General features: G+C 40.0%; 1 protein-coding gene across 7 annotated transcripts in view; it reads left to right on the forward strand.

Moving 5' to 3' along the window:
• The window catches only part of ARHGAP26 (Rho GTPase activating protein 26), a 345,307-nt gene that overhangs the window by 92,284 nt on the left and 229,552 nt on the right, over window positions 1–23,471 (forward strand). For all 7 annotated transcript variants that reach the window (XM_089531147.1, XM_089531141.1, XM_089531150.1 and 4 more), the window contains exons 2-6: window positions 3,222–3,317; window positions 6,289–6,350; window positions 8,436–8,507; window positions 14,143–14,244; window positions 21,312–21,422. In XM_089531147.1, the coding sequence (XP_089387273.1) occupies window positions 3,222–3,317; window positions 6,289–6,350; window positions 8,436–8,507; window positions 14,143–14,244; window positions 21,312–21,422 (443 nt within the window). The remainder of the gene's footprint in view (window positions 1–3,221; window positions 3,318–6,288; window positions 6,351–8,435; window positions 8,508–14,142; window positions 14,245–21,311; window positions 21,423–23,471) is intronic.

Here is a 23,471-nt window from a genome sequence, read left to right on the forward strand (position 1 = left end):
ATCTTAGCATACAGTCAGCTCTCCATGTCCATGGATTTTTTATCCATGGATTCAAGCATCCAAAGCTTGAAAATATTCTAAAATGATACAAATTCAAAGTAGCAAATCTTGATTTTGCTATTTTATATAAAGGTAGTGACCTTTATATAAAATGGCAAAATCAAGATTTGCTATTTGGAATTTGTATCTTTTTCACCATGCCATTGTATTTAATGGGACTTGAGCATCCATGGATTTTGGTATCCACGCAGGGTCCTGGAGCCAAACCCCAGTGGATGCTAGGGATCAACTGTATTTGTGGTTTAGGACAAGGGGTGTGTGTCTCTGTATGTGTTTGTTTGTATGTATGGGTGGAGAAAAAGAGAGAGAGGGAAAATGAGAGAGACTATGAAAATCTGAAAAGCAAATTGCTCTTATTTCCTCTAGAAAGCATGTTCAAATTATGTTCCAATGGTTATACTGAGCAGGAATATCTTCAATTTTACCTGGAATTTATATCTAGTGTTACAAAGTGCCATATGGAGCTCTATGGAGCCCTGGTGGCGCAGTGGTTAAATGCCTGTACTGCAGCCATTCACTCAAAACCACAAGGTTGCGAGTTCAAGACCAGCAAAAGGGCCCAAGCTCGACTCAGGCTTGCATCCTTCCGAGGTCGCTAAAATGAGTACCCAGACTGTTGGGGGCAAATTAGCTTACTTGCTAATTAGCTTACTTGCTGTTCACCGCTATGATCTTTGGAATAGCGGTATATAAATAAAACAAATTATTATTATTATTATTAGTTAGAAGTGCTGCTTTGTTAGCAATAAATTTTATTTATTTAGTGTCCAGAATAACAGTGAGCATCATGAAGATATTAACAAGGGCATGCTTGCAGAGCTAGTCTTATAACTACATATATAATTAATGATTACTTTTATAAATCTAATAATGAATTCAGTCATTAAATGGTAGTATGTTGTACTGAGTTGTTCTGAACCAACTTCTAAGAGAATGAGAGAGACAGTGTCGTGTAGTGGTTTGAGTGTTGAAGTATGACTCTGGAGTCCAGGGTTTGAATCCTCACTCTGCCATGGAAACTCACTGAGTGACCTTCATATGCTCTCAGCCTCAGAGGGAGGCAAAAGCAAACCTGCCTCTGGACAAATCTTGCCAAGAAAGCCTGGTTCACCTTAGGGTTACCATTAGAAATGACTTGAAGGTTCACAGCAGCAGCAGCAACAACAACAACTAACAACTTGCAATAGTAATAAAGTGTAGGAGTAAGCCTTATAGATGACTCTGTTTCATAAGAGAAATGCGGAAATGCCATGAACAACTTGTGTAGTACACTGTTTCCCTGAAATTAAGACATACCCATAAAATAAGCCATAGCAGGATTTCTAAGCATTTGCGCAATATAAGCCATACCCTGAAAATAAGACATAGTGATAGGTGTGATGCGGAACAGAAGGGGGTGGGAAGGGAGCAGAAAGATTGGGGCCAGTAGTTCTAAAGGAAATGGATTTGTAAGAAATTCAGGATGGAATTCCGGGTTTGGAGAGTTATGACAATGTTCCAGAAGAAGACAGCTTAACTATATTTGAATAAATGTAGATTGTTGTACCATACTTAATAAAAATAAGAAATCTCCTGAAAATAAGCCATATTGTGTCTTCTTGAGGAAGAATAAATATAAGACAGTGTCTTATTTTCAGGGAAACACGGCATTATTACTTGTCATTTCAGAAATACAATTGCCATTGAGCTAAAACAGGTAGCTGAACATCAAATATAAATTGGGATGTTTATAATACCATATATACTCGACCATAAGTTGACGTAAGTTTTGGGGCCAAAACTATGGATTTTGCTATGACCCGTGGATAAGTCGAGGGTAAAACTGAGGGGCATGTAGCAAAGGATCTAAAAGATGAAGAAAAGCAAAGCTTAGATCCTTAGACAGCTTTAAAAAGGCTGTTAAGACGAATCTCTTCCGGCAGGCCTTCCCAGAATAGAGAACCCGGCCTCAGAAAAAACGTCTGGGAATAAGATACTGCCGCTCCCATTGATGGTTTGCTGATGTGATGTTGTTGACCTTCTGGTCAGTTTTTAACTTGTATGTTTTTTTGTTTGTTTGTTTGTTTTTAATTCTGCATTGGATTTAATACTTTTTTAAGGAGGGGAGGGCACCAGGGATTTTATATGTGCTGTATTTTTAACTTTGTTAGCCGCCCCGATTGTTCTCAGAGGGGCGGGATACAAATAAATAATAATAATAGTAATTATTATTATTATTATTATTATTATTATTATTATTATTATTAAAACAATGTAATAGACTTAGAAAATTCCAGCAGACATAACCCTTTGTGCTTATTCTTAAGGCTGGGTGGATGAGAGGATAGAGGGGATCGGTGCTTCTAGGACAGATTATACTCTTGCTTTTCACCAGGGGATGGTTCCTTCTTATACATAGGAGTTAAGATACAGTACCTACATTGACCCATGGATAAGTCGACTCATTTTTTGAGGGGTCAATTTTTTGACCTAAATTTCTAGACTTATACATGAGTATATACAGTAATCGCAGAAAAACAGTTGGATGTAAAGGCATACATTTTGTTTTATTACAAACTTCAGCAAACTGGCAGACACAAAGAAATGTATTTTATAGGTAAGGAGGCAAGTTCTTTGTGGGCTTCTGCCAGTTGTGATTTAAGAACTTCTAGGTGTTGTAGTTGTGGAGCTGATCTTTTAGTTTTGTCTTTAAAGGCAGAATGCTCCCTTACCAAAGTTACAACAGTTGTTCCTTGCATTTTATTCCTGCATCAGCATCATATCATCCAACATGGTCTTCAGCATATGTATACTGTCTTCAAGTCGCCTGTTGATTTGAATTTCCCCATGAATTTCAAAGGGGTTTCTTAGGCAAGGAATGTTCAGAAGTGCTTTTGCAAGTTCATTCTTTTGAAATTAAGCCTACAGCACCTGGTATTTGTTTGTTGTCTCACATCCAATTACTAACTAGGGCTGACCTTGCTTAGTTTTTAAAGTCAGACAGGATCTTTAGGGTAGTTAGGTGTACTGTGGCCATCGGGGCTTCTCATTAATTATTGAGATTCTCCTGTGCATTTTCCACCAAGGATGTCTGAAGAGAAAGAGATTAAGTTAATATGAAGTTGTATTCTGTGGTTCAATGTTTATTATTACAAATCAACCCCTTCCTCCTCTTTTGACAGATCTGTCTTCAGCAAAGCGGAAGTTTGCAGACTCTTTGAATGATTTTAAATTTCGATGTATAGGTGATGCTGAAACAGATGATGAAATATGTATAGGTAAGTATATGTAAGCAAGTAAAATGTGGGCTAGACTGTGTGACTGTTAGGTGGATTTGTTATTGCTTGATTGACCAAACCCAAAGGCTGCTCAATAAATGGCTCATCCTCATCCTGGAGAGAAGTGACTAGAAGGGTGCCACAGGTTTTTGTCCCAGGCCCAGTGCTATTCAACATCTTTACCAATGACTTGGATGATGGCATAGAGGACACACTTATCAAATTTTCAGATGACACTAAATTAGGAGGGGTAGCTACTATCCCAGAGGATCGAATCAGAATTCAAAATGACCTTAACATGCTGGGTCAAAACTAACAAAATCAATTTCAACATGGAGAAATGTAGGATACTACATTTGGGCAGTAAAAATGAATTGCATAGATCAGGGCTAGGCAACCGTTTTGAGCCGGGGGCCGGGTTGCTGTCCCTCAGACAACTGGGGGGCCGAAGCAAAAAAATAAATAATTAAATAATTTTTTAAAAATTTAAATAAATAAATAAACCGGGACAAATGTAGGACAACATTTTCAAATGGTGGACACTTTTTTTAAAAAAGTGGAGGACACGCAAAAAAAATTGCTGATTTTTTAAAAAATGTTAATATAAATGCATGTTTCTGAGGCATCTATAGACAATTGCCCCCCTTGCCCCTGCGCATGAGAGGCCAAAGGACCCAGTGGCAATCGGTGGCAGGACCGGGCTGGGGCCGGTCCCAAGGCCTCGCCGGGCCGCATCCGGCCCGCGGGCCGCAGGTTGCCTACCCCTGGCATAGATATAGGATGGGTGACACTTGGCTTGATGGCAGTACACCTGAAGGGGATCTAGGAGTCTTAGTGGACTACAGGCTGAACATGAGTCAGCAATGTGATGTTGCAGCTAAGAAAACCAATGTAATTCTAGGATGTAGCAATAGGAGTGTCGTGTCTAGATTTAGGGAAATACTGTTGACACTCTATTCTACTTTGATCAAATGTTGCCTGGAATATTGTGTCCAGTTTTGGGCACCACAGTTCAAAAAGTATGTGAACAAGCTGGAACATAGCCAAAATAGTGAAAGGTCTGGAAACCATGCCCTATGAAGAGCAGCTTTGGGAGGTGGGTATGTTTAGCCTGGAGAAGAGGTTAGTAGCCCTAGTTTTTTGTGGGTTTTTCGGGCTATGTGGCCATGTTCTAGAAGAGTTTCTTCCTGACGTTTTGCCAGCATCTGTGGCTGGCATCTTCGGATGCTGGTGAAACGTCAGGAAGAAACTCTTCTAGAACATGGCCACATAGCCTGAAAATCACACAAAAAACTATGGATGCCGGCCATGAAAGCCTTCGACTTCACCTTAATAGCCCTTTTTAAATATTTGAAGGGATTTCATATTGAAGATGGAGCAAGCTTGCTTTCTACTGTTCCTGAGAATAGGACACAGTGCAATGGATTCAAACTATAAGAAAAGAGATTCCACCTAAACATTAAGAACATTCTGAGAATAAGAACTGTTCAACAGTGTAATAATGCAGCTTTGGAGAGTGATGGAGTCTTCTTGTTTGGAGGATTTTAAAGAGAGGCTGGATGGACATCTGTCAGGAGTGCTTTGATTCTATATTCATGTGTGATCTCTTTCAACTCTATGATTCTAACTCTATAGGCTTCAATAATGTCTGTGGCAGTTGATTCAGATTAGCTATCTCACTTGTTTATGTAGGAGGAGCTCACATTAGTACAGTATGTGAACTGTCGTCTACAGTGATTCAGCAAATATGACTGTAAATTATTGGTCAGATTTTGTTGAAGCTTAATGGAAAGGCTTAGTTTTCCCTCAGAGATGATTTAGAACCAGATGCATTTTTATGTCATCTTCTTAGATCATTTTTTTAGACCTGTGAGTGAATTGATCTTGAAGATAAGGTTCACATTTGAAAGATCAGGATGTAATGTCCAGTCTTTTGTGTTAGCAGTTGCATCACCATATAAGAAAATAAGGCAAATGGAAATTAAGAATAGAGTAATACGTATACACTTTTATCTCATCCAGAATTAGCTGCCAATCACTAGCTCTTTCTAATACCAGAAAGCACCGTGTTGCAGAACTATTCTAGATGATTCTAGACAGGAAGGCATGGGATTATATTGTGGAAACATGGCTCACCATAAAATCAGTACGGATAATGTGTTCACATTTTATGAGAGGGTCTACATGATGCTCTTATTCATTTATGATCCTTCTCTTTTCTGCCTTTGCCCTTTTTTTACAACCACAAGAAGTCTGAGAAGTTGAATAAGTACTGTACATACTTGACTATAAGTCAACCTCATGTATAAGTTGAGGGCACGTTTTGGGGCCAAAATTATGGATTTTGACATGACCTGTGGATATCTGGAGGCTCTTTCAGTGTATGTATGCAAGCTTGGAGAGGGACTGATAAACAAAAAGCAATCAAATCAACCAGTCAATCAATCAATCAATCAATCAATCAATCAAGCAATCACTAAGGACTCTATCTGCTTAGCTTAGGACAGAAAGAAACTGCATGGGGAAATCTGAAAGAACTGCTATCACATTACCATACTGACCTGTAAATAAGTCAACGTAGGATTTTGGGATCAATTTGTGGACATAAATTTTTAGACTTATAGACCGTTATATTCGGTATATAAGAAGAGCAATCTTCAGATGCCCAATTAATCATTAAAAAAATCGATCCCGCGAAACATGGAAAAGTAGTAATAAGGGCACTGGTATGGACTGAATATAGTGGGATATTTGCACAAAATAATACAGAAAGTCAGTTGCTATTCCCCTTGTAATTCAAAGCAGCACAACTGCATTCCTATGTTTGCCCAAATCTTCTCCTGAGGGTTTCCCAACTAATTTGTTGCTCTTCTTTGGTGGGTAGGTGCATGGAGAAGGTGATCCTGCTGTTAGGAAGCATAAAGCACTCAGTGTAGCCAGTTTGGTAATTCTTTCTTTTTTTTCCCTCCAGCAAAATCCCTGCAAGAGTTTGCTGCTGTTCTTAGAAATCTAGAAGATGAGCGCATGCGCATGGTAAGAAATTCAAAGTTCAAGTCTTTTTATATATGGCATTCTGGGGAAGAGTGAAAAGAATGATGAGCTGGAGGAGAGAGGAGGGGAGATGGATAATCTCCAGGAAAAAAAGAGATCTTGTCTTAGATTAAAATAACAGGATGCACATTTTTATTTTTGCATAAATTTATTTAGGATCTGTAAGTATACCATGTTGGAAGGTGGGAGGTTGCCTTTTGCTGATTATATATGATGTGGGATAGATATATCCTGGTCATGGGAAGAAGACTGTGGGTAATTTCTCTGCTGTCTTGCCTGCTTTGAACAATGGCTGTGGTATAGCTCAACAGTTGGAATTGTCAGCTTTTGTGCCCCTAAAAGAATGGCAATATTCATTCTTAGGGAGTAAGTCTTGGCAGCATAACAGGGATAGCAAACCGTGATGAACTGCCTGCTGCTGAATCCAATTGGTCTCATACTCAAGACAACAAAGATTCTATTGTGTAAACAAACATATTTATACATTTTCGCTCTGTTGGAGTAAAATTTCCCCGATAGCATGAAATACAGATGTTGTTGCAGAGTTGGGTGAAATGTGCTGATTGTGTCTACATTTTCCACCTTCATGGATATAGTTCCAATAATACAGCAACAGACAGATGCCAGTGCCACCCACACATATATAAACACACACAAGCATGCTTCTGGAGTTTGTACCCATCTCTTCTTGTTGCTGTTTCCAAACATCTTTGAATGTAGCAGAAGCACCTGTTTGTGCATGCTCATAGCTATGAAATAGAAACCCAGTATAATTAAAGCAAAATTTCCTTCTATTATGAATGAAATAGTCTTTCCGATTTCCTTGTTTAATACTTAAAGCACCATTACAAAATCTGCCAGATGACCACTCCTTGCCTGTTTGTGATCCCAGACTTCTCATCTGGGCTGACTACAGCCTAGGACAGTCTTGAGGCTGAAGCCAGCCCTCCTAAATTCCAAATCTGGCTTTCAGGGGTACACATAATGTCATATTCCCTTGCCCAATGTAGCAAGGCTCTTTTTGTACAGAGTGGTTTAACATTGTAAAAGGCTGAAATGCCTCTCCTAAATCTTAATCACAGAAGTATAAGAATTTTTAGTTAAAATATTGTCCACCCTGACAACTTTGACAAAACTGAAGTAGAGTGCCAGACTGAAGGTTTTCCACACTTATTCTAGGACAGAGATGAGAAAGTGCTGCACACAGGCCACATGCATTCTCCAATCCCATTTTTAAGTTTTTATAACCCTTAATTACTCCCATGGTCCCTGACTCCCCCAATAATAATAATAATAATAATAATAATAATAATAATAATGGGAGATGAAAAATCTTCTGAAAACCACAGAAATAACAACACCAAAATGCAAGACTATTTGTCCTTCCTAAGTCTATAACTCTCAAAATGAAAAACAACACCAACAAAAGTGAAACAAAAACGTTAGTGAGCTAAGTACCTTTATTTCCATGTTGATGCAATCTGGTAGGGGGTGGGTGGCTGGCTGGAGGAAAATTGTACAGTTTCCCACCCATGTTTTAGGTTAAGAGAACCAGCATGAGAGAATGTGATGGAAAAGCAACAACAGTGTTTACAGATGTATTACTTGAAAGTTCATTTCAGAAATATAAAAACATATGCATACATTACTTCAGGAATAAAGATTTACTTTAACTTACATCTACCTGCTTTCACTATGTCACTGTTGTCTTACTGAAGTTCAAAAGAAGCAAAGGGCTGTCTCACAGGACACCACAGTATTGAATGGTAGCATCATGCTGTTTGCTGAAACTGTTTGGCGCTATACAGTAGCTTTCTCTTGTTTTACAAGTTCCATTGTACTACTTTTGCATTATTTTAACTTGAAGTATTTGTACATCAGCATCAGTTATTTTTGTATATCTGAATACAGGCATCCTTAGTAATATGATATGTAAAAAATCTGAGTCACATAATTTCTTAGGAAGGAAGAATCTGCCATAGTCAGACAGAATTATAGTAACCCAATGAATAAGCCTAGTTTCAGAAGGAAAGAAAGTGAATTTGTTTATTTCTACACTTTCGTCAGATTGAGAATGCTGGTGAAGTTCTAATCACTCCTCTGGAGAAATTTCGCAAAGAACAAATTGGTGCTGCTAAGGTAGGTGGGAAAATGGAGAATTCTTTCTCTTCTCTCTGAGGGGAAACTTGAAGGTCGTACTCAAGAAAGGTTGGAAAATTAATGTGATTCAGTGAAGCACACTACTTCCTGTCATGTCCAACATGAGCTTTACTAGCAGACCTTTTCTCTCCCTGTCATTCATTTTATATAGATTGAGTCTCCATTATCCAGAATTTGAAATATGGTAAAAACCAAAATGTTTTTCATGGGTGGCTGAGATAGTGATACCTTTGCTTTCTGATGGTTCAAAGTACATAAACTTTGCTTTATCTACAAAATTATTTAAACATTAGTGTATAAAATTTAAGTTCAGGCTATGTGAATAAGGTATATATGAAACACAAGTAATAATAATAATAATAATAATAATAATAATAATAATAATAATAATTTATAGCCCGCCCAATCACAAAGAATCCGGGTGGGTTATACATACATATAAAATACATAAAAATGAAAATAAAAATACACTCTTCTTCTTGAGGCTAGCCCTGATGGAGATGGGCCAGCTTTTTCACTCCCTCCCAGACCAGAAGATGACAGTTGCCATGGAGGGAGGGCTCTTCTTCTTGAGGCTAGTCCTGATGGAGATGGGGCAACCTTTTCACTCCCTCCCTGGCCGGATGATGAATTTGTTTATAGACTTAGGTCTCATCTCCAAGACATCTTATTAACTATGTATATGCAAATACAAGTATTCCAAAAGAATAATAAAAACATCTAAAATCCAACGCACATCTTGTCTAAAGCATTTTGAATAAGAGTGACTTAATGTGTACATCATTAATAGGAGCTGTTGTTGTAGTTGTTAGCTTGCTAGAAATTGTCTTGAGGGCTTATCACATGTCTTCTGGTTATGATTATGATGCAGGTTGAGTATTCCTTATCCAAAATGCTTGTAACCAGAACTGTTTTGAATTTTGGATCTCTTTTCAGTTTTGGAATATTTACATATACATAATGAGATATCTTAGAGATGGGAACCAACTATGAATATGAAATTCATTTTTTTTGGTATATACCTTATACACATAACTTGAAGGTAATTTTGTATACAATATTTTTAATATTTTTGTGCATGAAACAAAGTCTGTGTACACTGAACCATCAGAAAACAAAGGTGTCATTATCTCAGCCAGCCTTGTGGACATTTTAGATACTGGAGTATTTTAGATTTTGGAATTCTCATTAAGGAAGACTCAACTTGTACATTGAAGAACATGTTTAGCACATCTTCATAAAGGCCAATGTGATTCTAGGCTGCAGTATTAGAAGTATAGTGTCTGTTGTTGTTGTTGTTGTTGTTGTTGTTGTTATTCTGCTCTTGTTCCCAGAACTGGGACCTAGAGTGGCTCACATCATTAAAAGAACAATACAATTAAAACATAGAAAAGTGATACATTAAAACAGAATTAAATTGTCACAATATTAAATAGAATGCTTATTAAAAGAATAAAAATACAGTTTAAAAGTTAAAATTGTTTAGAACACTTAAAACAATACAATACTCCAAGCCAGTCCTTTAAAAATATCCTGCTTTAAAAGCCTGCCTGCATAAGAAAGTTTTAACCTGCTGGTGGAAGGACAACAAGGAAGGGACCGTTCTGATGTTCCTAGGAAGGGGCAGCCAAAGAAAAGGCCCTCTTTTGTGTCTACACCAACCATGCTTGGGCCTCTCCACAGGAACTCAGAGCCCAGATCAGCTCATAGAGGGAGATCTGGTCTGCAAAATAGCCTGGACCTGAGCCATATGGGGTTTGTGTCTAGATCGATGGAAGTAATAGTGCCACTCTGTTCTGTTTTGGTCAGGCCTCACCTGGAATATTGTGTCCAGTTCTGGGCACCACAGTTCAAAAAGGATGTTGTGAAGCTAGACTGTGTCCAAAGGAGGGCACCCAAAATGGTGAAGGGTCTGGAAACCTTGCCTTATGAGGAGATACTTAGGGAGCTGGGTATGTTTAGCCTGGAGAAGAGAAGGTTAAGAGGTAATAATAATAATAATAATAATAATAATAATAATAATAATAATAATAATAATTTGTATACCGCCCTTTGGTCAATCCGGGCGGTTAACAACAGTAAAATATAAAATATGAGAATTAAAAACCCTTTATCCCTCCCCCCCTTAAGACAGTATTAAATAGTATAACATATTAAAAACACAATATCAAACATAAAAACAGCAATTACAACTAAAAACCCTGATATCCCTCGGTTGATCCTCAACCATCACTAAGATGGGGCCACGGGAGGAATGAGGGAATCAGGGAACCTGGGAACCTGGGCCGGGATGGTTAATCTGGAAAGGCCTGCCGGAAGAGATCCGTCTTGACCGCTTTTTTAAAGCTGTCTAATGATGTTATCTGACGGATCTCATCTGGCAGGTCGTTCCAGAGTTTGGGGGCGACAGCAGAGAACACCCTCTGGGAGGTTGCTGCAAGCCTAGATTTTAGAGGCTGCAGTAAGTTCCTCCCAGAGGACTGGAGAGCGCGGGGAGGATTGTACGGGAGGAGGCGGTCCCTAAGATAGCTTGGACCCAAGCCATTTAGGGCTTTAAAGATGATAACCAACACCTTGTACTGGGCCCGGAAGCTGATATGATAGCCCTGTTTAAATATTTGAAAGGGTGTCATATTGAGGATGGAGCAAGCTTGTTTTCTGCTGCTCTAGAGACTAGTACTCAGAACAGCGGATGCAAGCTACTGGAAAAGAGATTCCACCACAACATTAGGAGGAATTTCCTGACAATAAGACCTGTTTTGACAGTGGAACACACTCCCTCGGAGAGTGGTGGAGTCTCCTTCTTTGGAGGTCTTTAAACAGAGGCTGGATGGCCATCTTTTAGGGGTGCTCTGATTGTGAATTCCCGCATGGTAGGGCGTTGGACTGGATGGCCCTTGTGGTCTCTTCCAGCTCTGTGATCCTATGATTCTATCTACTGGTTTCACCTGTAACATAGAGTTTCAGCTTTTCTGTGAAGGAGCTGATAGTGTTGATGGTTCTTTGTAGAAGAGCCCTAGTTTTCTCATTTCTTTCAGATTAATTGAATGCTTATTCTCACTCTTCAGCTCTGCATGGAACATCAGTCAAATGTTTTGTTAGCTTTCAACAGCTGTTTCTAGCTTCCATACTCACTACCAAACTGTGATCAAATACATTTGTTAATTCAGTACAAATACATATCTCAGTTATGATGTTCAACTTAGAAATGCTTTGCTAAATATGACAACCTCCTCAGGAGCTTGCAGCCAAGCCATTATTTTTACAAGAAATGCATCCAGAGGAAAGCAGGATTCATTCCTACCCCTGAAAAAGTGCACCCCCGTGATGTTTTGGTTTTCTGACATGAAACTATACACAGATGATGGATTTCTCCCCTATTGTCAGAAAAAGGACGGAATCCCCGAGTATGTCTACTTTGATATCTGAAAGATTCCCAATCTTCCTCATGCCAAATGAATTTCAGAGCAATGTATTGATTTCATTTACCCTCAGTGATGATATTGTACAGCCGAATTTGACAGGCTTCTTAACAGTTTTATGGCGCACATTCTTTGATACTAGATTGCCTGGGTTTCCTTAAGAAAAAAACTACAACTTTGCAGCTCCAGTGGTGCTGGGACTACAACAGAGTTGCAAGGGGCTACAGGCAATATTATATATTAATTTTATTATTTTGCAACATTTATCTGTAAGACTCCTAGGGGAGTGAATGTGGGGGACTGGTAGTTATTCTCTCACACCCATAATGCCCGAGGAACATATTTGTGTCCATTGGCTATAACTGTTTTTTCTTTCGTGGAAACCTAGAAGGAGCTGGCAGCTGTTGGCTCATGGACCAGCACTGACCTATGGACTGCCGATTTGAGAACACTGTCCTATAGTTGTTTTTAGAAAAAGGCACACAAGAACTGGAAATATTGCAACAATTCATTGATTTTCCAGAGGGAAACCTGAAAATTCTTCGTTCAGGTTTGTTTTATACTGAAAACTAAACAAACTCTAGTTTTTATTCAACTGCTCCAAGGCATTGTACCTTGCGTCTTGTCCTGCTGTGTTGCTATAACAACCTGTTGTTGCTGATAAAATATATGAGCTCTTGCCAGTTTCTTTGGGTTATATATATATAGACTTAAAATCTTAATTGTGGAGCTTCTTTTGTTACAGCAGCAACATACAGGAGTGACACCAAAACTGGAATGAAATTTTACAAGGCAGTTGAATTAATTTACTCCTAACAGCAAAAAACATAGCCTAAAGCTAACTTTAATAATGTGGTACGTGCCATCAGATACTAGGCTGTCATTGAGGAGAACTCTGTTTTACTCCTGAGAGATTTGCACAGCAGTTGATTAGCAGAAGTCAGAACAAGAACAAGAACAAGAACAAATTAAATAATAAAAATCCATCTGGCTTGTTAAGCTTGATTAAATCTTATGTTATATGTTTAGATAAGTAATAACTGAAAATCTCACTACGTCCAGTGAACGACTTAGATACAGTGGAGAGGTACTTTTTAGGCATTGCCTCCTCCAGATTCTTTTTAGACAGATGGCAAATCCTGCATCTACATTACTGTGTTACTGTTGACAGCATAATTTCTTAAGATCTTCAAATGATATAGTATAATCTTTTTCAGAATTTTGAGTATCAGTCACCATATTTGAAGGTCTTGAGCTCTTACCAGTTCATTGGGATATAAATCAGTAATAGAAAATAACTTTAAAGTGGATGAGAAAGACTTTGAAATAATCAAAAATTTATATAGTTGGCTAGTCATAAATCGAAGTGGAAGACTGTAGTCAAGAAATCAGAAGAAGACTAGAATTTGGAAGGGCAACTATGAAGGAACTAAATAAGATTGTCAAGTGTAAATATATATAATTAAAAGCCAAAATCAGGTTCATTTTTGCCATTGTTTTTCCAAATTCTATGTATCATCATGAAAGTTGGATAGTGAGGAAAGCTGACAGGAAGAAAACCAAGTCATTTAAAATGTGGTACTAGAGGAGAGCTCTATGGATAATATGGATTCCCCAAAAACACAAATGAATTGGTATGAAAACAAATTAAGCTTGAACATTCCCTAGAAGCTAAAATGACTAAACTGAGGCAAGTGTACTTTGGACATGACTATTTACACACACACACACACACATATAAAATAGTGCTTGTTTTTGTTGAAGGCAGTAGAAAAAGAGGAATACCACATTACAGGTGGATAGATTTAATTAAGGAAGCCAGAGCCCTGAGTTTGCAAGACCTGAGCAGGGCAGTTGATAACAGCATAGAATCATAGAGTCGGAAGTAACCACAAGGGCCATCCAGTCCAACCCCCTGCCATGCAGGAATTTGCAATCAAAGCATCCCTGACAGATGGCCATCCAGCCTCTTTTTAAGGACCTCCAAAGAAGGAGACTGTTTGGAGGTCTTTCACTCATAGTATTGTTTTCAGTCAAAACTGATTTCACAGTAATTAACAAGTCGGTGGTGATACCAGACTTGGACCTGATAGCAGAATGGCTCAGGCCCCTTTTTTGACATTTTCCATGTGGGAGGGAATCTTTGAAGAATTACTGTTCTTAACTATCTTGTATGTGGCATGTTTTGGCAGGAAGCCAAAAAAAGGTATGACAAAGAGACAGAGAAATATTGTGGTGTGTTAGAAAAGCACTTAAACCTGTCTTCCAAGAAGAAAGAATCTCAGCTTCAAGAGGTGAGTTTGGCTACTTAATGTTTTGTTGTTCTCATCACACAGTTTTTTGGTAGATAAAATTAGTTTCTTTTGTACCGGAGGAGTTAGGAGGCAGTTTTAAGTGTGCCTGTTTAGTGCTACATACTACATTGTTTTGGTTTTTTAAAAAATAAATGACCCCCACACACATTTGGATTGGAATTATGGGAAAGAAGAGGTTAAAATTAAAATAAATAAATAAATAAATAAATAAATAAATAAATAAATGAAGCACTGATACTCCTGCCTGCAAACAATAATGCACATAATGAAATGCATGGTTTGTGGATTGCAGGGGGGGGGGATTCTGCCAGCTGTTATTTCTCCCATCATTGTGTCAGTTATCATCGAGTAATCCAGAGATAGCAAGAAGGACAAGGGGACAGTGTGATGGATGGTGCTGAATTTTACTTACTGATTTGAATGAGAATAGCCAATTATTCATCTCCATTTAAATACTATTCTGATAATTTAAGATGAAGAACACTGGAATTATACTAAAGCCTTCTCTAGCCCAGCACTCTGTTCATGAAAATCTCAGGTAGATCACTTGTTCCTGAGAAACCCACAAGCAGAACATGAGATGGAAAGCAACCTCCTGTTTGTGTTCCCAAGCCAGTGGTCTTGAGAGGGATTTTGTGTCTGATTGTGAAGGTAATATCTAGTGATTATGGACAATAAACAGTGGAGCCTTATTCATGACTCATTGGAAATTAATGCTCAGTAAAGTGGAAGGCACTAGAAAAAGAGGAAGGCCACATTTCATATGAATGGATTCAGTCAAATATGTCATGTCCTGAGTTTGCAAGACATGAGCAGAGATGTTGATGACAGCATATCTTAGAGGACTCTCATCCATAGGGTTGCCATAAGTCAAAGCTGCACATAACAACTATAACAGCAAACCTTGGCCAGAAGTCTCTATTGTTGTCTCCCTTGTATAACTTTATACATACATAGCTACGAAGCAGAAGCACTAAGGATGGGACATCGGCAAGGCTGTCCCATTGACCATTGGTCCCAATGTGTGTCAGTCACTTTGCTGACTCCCTTGTGTAATAACGTTAACAGCAGCCCTTTGCTGAATACAGACATTTATGCATTTTATTAAAGGTATAAATTATCTAAAATGTGTTCATACGTGTTTTTCAAACATATATCTTTTTGTTGTGTGTATTTGTTTTCATATAATTTGGAAAATAAAAATGAACCTGCTACTGCTAAAAATATGGATTCCGTTGATGATGGGAAGGTTTGCATATGCTTTTGATTATAGCTTAGCAGACCATTGTAAAACTTTGTAAAAATAATCTTGGTTAATGACAATTTATTTTTCATCTGTATTAAAGCCATCCAAGTGTGTACTGTTTGAGTATTGGTGCCACCTTGTGGACAGTGCTATATTAAACTTTATTTCTGAATCCTTTTTGGTATGTTAAGCAGAGGAGGGTTGAGCCCCCCCCCCCCCAACACAAAGCTCATTATTTGGCATTTAGAAGGTCTGATGGTTGTCCACATAGCAACTGAACATTTGCTCCATTAATCTAGTTACTTTTTTTTAAGCAAAAGAGCCACCAGATAGCATCATCTGGTGTGTGATGTTTTGGCTAGGTATTTTCTGATTTGAATGACCTGTCATGGGAGCAGGAGGCTACATGTTCCCAGGCTTGAAAAGTCTGGGGCTTTCACTGCTGAGCTAGGATTTCAGAAGGGAAAGCTTGCCAGTGGAATGACAGATGCGTATGGAGAGGTCTGTTGTTTTAGTCGAGTGGGTGCTGTGCTCCATTAATAACATAACAGCTGCTTCATGGGTGTGCCTTGCTCAGTCAAAGACAATTGTTCATGTGTTGAGAGCCCTGACTTTTTTTTTACTAACTTGGTTATACTGTCCAAACATCTGGGGGACTGGAATTTATGTAGTTGCTATAGCACAGCCACTAATCAGATGTTACATTTTATTGGCTTTCTCTGAGAGTATCCCGCAGATTCTATACTGGATCTCTGAGAACATGGTAAACCGCTTTGGTCTATAGGAAAGGCGGTATATAAATAAAGTTTTATTATTTATTTTATGGTGTGTTTAGTTTGAAATCCCATGCGGTTTAGTACTTGGGATGTTGATTAAATTGTGGAGGCTCTGATTCAGTGCCCCACACAACTGTGAAATGTACCAAGTGACCTCTGATCATCTGATTTAACTCAGCATTGTTGTGAAGACTATCACAAGCTCCTTGGAGGAAGGCTACTGCTAAAAATGTTAACTTGTGAATTTTATATAAAATATCTTACTGAAGAAAAACCAATTACTGCTAAGAACTTCTGAAAAATGAAAATAACTATTTTGTTTTATATTATTAAAATAGTTATATCATGTCCCACCTCCAAGAATCAGTTTAGAACAGTTTAACACAATAGGGATAGTTTTAAAAGACTAAAAACATATCAAACAATTTAACACTTAATTTTAAACCAGCTAATACAATTTAAAATAATGTAAACCATAACACATGTACAAATTGGATAAGATCAGTAAAGGCCCCAAAGGCATTAATAAAAAGCTATGTTTTGACTTGGATATTTAAGCATCTAAAAATTGGAATGTTGGCATTTATCCTCTTGATGTCATGTCCTGGCAGGAATTTCTGTATCTGAATGTTACTCAGTTGGTTATGTCAAGACACCATTCAAAACAAAGATACAACTTTACATTTAACACTGCATGATTGATTTTCTCCATGAGTGACCTACTGTTTAGTCAAAAAAATAATACTAAAGTTCCACCAATAGCCCTCCAATTTAAATCTCATCCTCTCTGCTCTACATTTGGTTGTGAAAAATAAAAATATAGCTGTTGGTTTTAAAAAAGCAGATTATCAAATACTAGTCTTAGGCCCGGTAGAGACCGCCCCAAAAGGTGTCAGGGATGATGGGAGTTGTTGCTCTTCACCTCTGGCTCTAACTCCCCACCTTGTTATGCAGCAGAGCTGACCAGCTTTGGTCAGTAGTTAATGCTTTTCTTCCAAGCAGCAGAGTTTCAGAGAATAGGCTGAAGACCCTGACAAACTCTCCAAGCCTTCTCACTCTTCTTCCTCAGATGTCTCCAAACTTCTCCAGGATTCTGCTGACACTTGTATCTTCACCCAAGACACCAGGCAACTCAGTAGTCTTATATAAAAGATCTACTTTATTCTACTATATACAAATGCTATCACAATCTCCAATATATCTCAAAACTACCCACACAATACATTGGCAAACATAGCAATTATTATAGCCATTGTTAAACACCACCCACTAGCCAGTTTCCACCCAGTGGGCGTGTACATCCATTTTGATTGGTTCACATAGTTCCACCCATACTTAAGAATTTCATCATTTCACCTTGTACACTTAATGAATCTCAGGTGTTTCCAATTGTACATTCTATAATTCTGTCCTTGACATTCAGGACTTCTAAATTACATTAGCTTTTTCACCTGTGTGGCTTCTTAATTGCTTTTGCTTAGTCACTGTGACTTTCACATACATGTTTTATTTCTTTCACTGTATGTCCCATGTTGCATTTTCCTTAACAAAAGGGTGGTCTGCTGGTGCCTAGTTTTCCACCGGGAGGAAAATGCAGCGGACAAACCGTGCGGTTTCCCACTGGTGGAAAAAGAACCCGCAAAAAGCAGGTTCTTTTTCTGCCGTGGCAGCAGCGTAACAAGTGCACCAATGGTGCACTCGTTACGTAAGTCCCGCACAGTGCTGTGCGGGCGCCATGCGGCACTTACGTAATGATGGCGACTATCTGTATAGGGCGCCGCCATTTTGATGCCCTCGTCACGTGCTAGGGTTGAGGCACATGTGGGCGGAGCACCCTCGGCTAACCCCTAGCACGTGACAAGGGCACCCCATTGGCCCATCTGTATCGGGCCTTAGATATTCAATCACTGTCTAACTGATAGTTGATTGTACCAACACATATGCTATTTGCAGTTCCTTTCTTTATGCTAACTTAGCCCCTTAGTTGTAATGGGGCTGTGGGACTGTATCTCATTCTTATTCACTCACATCCAGAAAATATATGTAGCAGATGTTGGCCATGTAGGAAAATCCAACAAAATCCACAAAACAGCAGTACTATTACTGAACAACCAAAATGCACAGAATACATCATGGAAGCTATTTATTTATTTATTTATTTATTTATTTATTTATACCCTGTCCTTCAGCCCTAAAGGCTATCAGAGCGGCTTATAATTATTATTTATAATTAGATGGGTTTAAACTTCTTCATTGGGCAAATATGTTGAAAGTCATATAGGAGAAGAAAACTGACAATGACTTGAAGCAGATGGGCCAAAAGCACTGACTTTGGGCCACGTTGGGGCATGGTGTTTAGATGATGGCCTGAATGTGGCTAGAAGCTGCACCAACACTGTATCATTTGGAAAGAACCAACCCAAGAAGAAGCGGATAGAATCTGCTCCTTCCAACGGCCTGGTACAGGACCATGTTGGTGGCCCGGATTAGGCATGTGTAGTACGCTTCAGTCCCAGCATGGAGGAAAATGATGATGAATCAAACCATCCATTGGTCTGCCAAGCTAACTCGGTTCATCTATCAAGGAATGTGTGGATAGTGCAGAAGGCTGTAGAGCAGGCATCGGCAACCTATGGCCCGCAGGCCGCATCCGGCCCGCCAAGGCAGCAGGACCGGCCCCAGCCTGGTCCTGCCGCCGATTGCCGCCCCGCCACAGCTTGGGCGCCTCGCTGCCATCCTCCTCCTCCACCACGCGTGGCCGTGCGGAGGAGGCGAAGGAAGAAGAGGGCAGCGAGGTCTGGGGCGGAGGAGGCGAAGGTGGAGGCGGTGCTTCCTGCGCGCGGCCGCGCCACCTTCCCCGCCTCCCCACGGCTGCTGGCTTCCCCCTCGGCCTGGATGGGGCCCGGGCGCCACTCAGGCTGAGGGAGAAGCCAGCGGGGCCGCTGGCTTTCCCCCCTGGCCTGCCTGGGGCCTAGGCTCCTTTCAGGCCGAGGGAGAAGCCGGCGTCGCCGCTGGCTTCCCCCTCGGCCTGGATGGGGCCCGGGCGCCGCTCAGGCCGAGGGAGAAGCCGGGGTCGCCGCTGGCTTCCCCCTCGGCCTGGATGGGGCCCGGGCGCCGCTCAGGCTGAGAGAGAAGCCAGCGGGGCCGCTGGCTTCCCCCCCCCCCGGCCTGCCTGGGGCCTAGGCTCCACTCAGGCCGAGGGAGAAGCTGGCGTCGCTGCTGGCTTCCCTCTCGGCCTGGATGGGGCCCGGGCGCCGTTCAGGCCAAGTGAGAAGCCAGCGGGGCCGCTGGCTTCCCCCCCCCCCCCCCGGCCTGCCTGGGGCCTAGGCTCCGCTCAGGCCGAGAGAGAAGCCAGCGGCCTCGCTGTCTTCTCCCCCCGGCCTGCCTGGGGCCTAGGCTCCGCTCAGGCCGGGAAGGAGCAAGAGGAGGAGGATGAGAAAACGGAGGAGGATGAGAAAACGGAGGAGGATGAGAAAGCGGAGGAGGAGGAGGATGAGAAAGAGGAGAAGGATGAGAAAGCGGAGGAGGAGGAGGATGAGAAAGACGAGGAAGATGTGAAAGAGGAGGAGGATGAGAAAGCAGAGGAGGAGGAGGATGAGAAAGAGGAGGAGGAGGAGGATGAGAAAGAGGAGGAGGATGAGAAAGAGGAGGAGGAGGAGGATGAGAAAGAGGAGGAGGAGGAATTGGAAAGGTGAGTCATTTCAGGTCTGCCTTGGGTTTTTTTTTATTAATTTTTAAAAATATACAATACTTATTTTTGTTTTTTTATTTCAGTATTTTATTATTGCTTTTTTATTTTATTTCAGTATTTTCTTGCTTCTTATTTTATTTCAGTATTTTATTATTGCTTTTTTATTTTATTTCATTATTTTATTTCATTATTTTATTATTGCTTTTTTATTTTATTTCAGTATTTTATAATTGCTTTTTTATTTTATTTCAGTATTTTTATTATTTCTGAAGGTGAGACAGTGTGACTTTCCAAAGTGCATTTCTGTGTATTTTCGATGCATTTATTGCTGAAAGGTCTGCTTTAACAATGATAGTGGTGATGATGATGATGATGATATCAGTCAGCACACCCCTCCTCCTCCTCCTCCTCCAGGGCTTTGGCGGAAGCTCCGCCCCTTGTGTGTGGCTCCGCCCCTGGAGGGTGGAAGCTCCACCCCCCGCTTCGGCCCCCCAGTTGTCTGAGGGACAGCAACCTGGCCCCCAGCTCAAAAAGGTTGCCTACCCCTGCTGTAGAGGGTGCTCCACGAATGTATACCACATGCATGTAGGGCAGGGATAGGCAACTGCATGGGGTAGAGGGACAGTCCCTCAAGACCTTTGTGGGCTGCACACCCCATGGTATGCCAAAGTACCTTCATTTTCATTACTGCATCATTTTCAGTTACGGTTTTGAGAAGAACTCTAATGAAAGCAGCATTATTATGTAGGTTTGGGGAGTTATGAACAGGAGGCTTGCATGCATTTTCTGAGGCTTTCTGTGTGAGAGTGTGAAAAAAGTGATGGAAAATCACACCAATTTCTTTTTCTGATTGGGAGACTGATGGTAGGGCTGTGTGATCTGCAAAAATGTTATCCTGAGACTACATGAGGCCTATAATCCATACTTTTTCCCAACCTGGATACAGGATATTTTCTGGGACTGTTGAGATTCACCAGTGCTCACCTTGAATTCCTATTGTAACCTAGAACATGCCCACCACTGCCCTGGGATTATAGGAATTGGGAGACAGCTATCTTTCAGGAAAGCTTATTAGCTGTTACCAAGTATCGTGGTGAGAAAACACTTGAAAGAATTGTCAGTTGTAGATGTTTGCCAAGTTTGTGTTTGTTTGCCTTTAACTGTTAGTTGTTGGAGGTGATCTTTCTTGTGTGCTTGATAAAGTAATTTAACCACTTTTTTCTGTAGTGTTCTTGAATTATGTTTTGTGAAAGTTACTGTACAAACATGCAGTCTTTTGTGTACACAGTTAATAGCTCTTCTGTGTCTTTTTAATGCACATGGTGATTGACAGGCGGATAGCCAGGTGGACCTGGTTCGTCAGCACTTCTATGAAGTCTCCCTTGAGTATGTCTTCAAAGTACAAGAAGTTCAAGAGAGGAAGATGTTTGAGTTCGTGGAACCAGTAAGTAAATATACTGTCCTATAATTTATCTCTTTTGTAATGTGAATTATTTTACAGTAAAAAAGAGATAATGAAGAACATGCCTTTGCCATTCCTCCTTGGCTGTTCAGACCAGAAAACTGTCAAATAACAGCTGCAGAGTCTCTTTAAAAAACAGTTAGGTTACGGTGAGTGAATTTCCAAAGAAGCATTAACATTAGTGTATTTGTGTTGCAGCATTGTTCCTTTCCCCATAACTCTTGAGACAGAGATTTTAATTTGGATAGGACCACTAAGGCTACCTGACATCCCACCCATACCTGACAACATATGCTATAGCAATAGCACTTACATTTCTATACTGCTTTATAGTGCTAAGGACTCTCTAAGTGATTGTTAGCCAATTGCCCCCAACAATCTAGGTACTCATTTTGCCAGCCTACAAAAGGATGGGAAGGCTGAGTCAACTTGGAGCCCTTCAGGATCGAACTCATGATGTTTTGGATACAGTACCAACATTTTAACCACTGTGCTTTCATATATTATTTCAGTAATTGTTCCAACAGGGTAGGGGAAAGCAGGCTTTTGAGACAGATGCAGCCCAAGAGCCTCTCCTTCTAGTGCTCTCTCTAAATAGCTCTGCCTCCTCCTGAGCCTCTTTTCACGTTGTTCAGCTGTTTCCTACTGATTGACTAAGTATTGTGGTATTGTGGGGAAGAAACATGGAAGAGAACAAGTCACCTGTTTCCATTACTTCTCCCTTTTTTCCCCACTCAGCTAATGGCAATGATGATGATCATCGTTAGTACATGGTGCCATCAAATGTACACAGAACTGCCAAAAGCATGCAGTCTAATTTAGTTAATTTTTTTAAAAAAAGAAATATATATGATGGAAGTATAATGACCACAGAAGATCTACACAAATTCAGCTTAGACAACGAGGAAATAGAAATAGTAAAAGAGTTCTCATACCTCAGATCAAACATTGACTGCAGTCAGAAAATCAGAAGAAGACTAAGAATGGGGAGGGGAGCAATGAAAACTATAAAAGATCTTAAAGAACAAAGAGATAAAACTAAGCACGAAAATTCAAATCTTACAAGCCATTGTATTCCCTGTTACCATGTATGGATGCAAGAGCTGGACAGTTAAGAAAGTGGACAGGAAGAAAATGCGAAATGTGCTGGAGAAGAGGGTTGTGGATTCCGTGGACCACCAAAAAGACAAACAAATCGGTCCTTGAACAGATCAAGCCTGAAATCTCCCTGGAAGGCAAGATGAATAAACTGAAGCTGTTGTACTTTGGCCACATCTTGAGAAGGCACAACTCATTGGACAAAACAATAATGCTAGGAAATGTGGAGGGAAGTAGAACGAGAGGAAGGCTGTATCCTAGATGGACGGACCATTAAGGAAGCCATGGATATGAATTTACAGCACCTAAGCAGAGCAGTAGAGGATAGGGAGTCTTTGGCTGCATCCACACTGGAGAAATAACCCGGGTTGGCACCACTTTAACTCTTTTCTGCCTCAAGGCTATGGAATTCTGGGAGGTGAAGTTTGTTGTGGAGCCCAGAGGGGAGCTCTGCTCCGCTCTGGGCCCACAACAAACTCCAACTCTTAGAATTCCATAGCTTTGAGCCAGAGAAGTTAAAGTGGTGCCAAAACCGGATTATTTCTCCAGTGTGGATGCACCTTTAGAGATGTCTCATCCACAGGGTCACTATGAGCTGAAACTGATTTGAGGGTGGTTAACACCAACAAAGAGCACTAATACCAATATTTTAAATATACAACACAAACGAAGAAATACATTGATCAAATACATATCTTAGTATGAAAAATTATAAAGCTTAAAATTAAACTGAAATCCTAAAAGGCTTTAGAAATAATTATTAAAAAGTTTAGAGAGAACAGCTGAGCAGTATGTGTATTCTATGCTTTTTAATTTTTTTTAAAAAAAGCAGAATAATATAGTTCTTTAAAATATACAGGCCTTTGAAAGGTTCAGTATGTAATTTCAGTTTGTTTGTTTGTTTATTTATTTATTTACATACTTTACAGTAAG

The sequence above is a fragment of the Sceloporus occidentalis genome, unplaced genomic scaffold, assembly GCF_023333645.1.
Source record: "Sceloporus occidentalis isolate IW3139 unplaced genomic scaffold, rSceOcc1.0.p SCAF_1, whole genome shotgun sequence".
Lineage (NCBI taxonomy): Eukaryota > Metazoa > Chordata > Lepidosauria > Squamata > Phrynosomatidae > Sceloporus > Sceloporus occidentalis.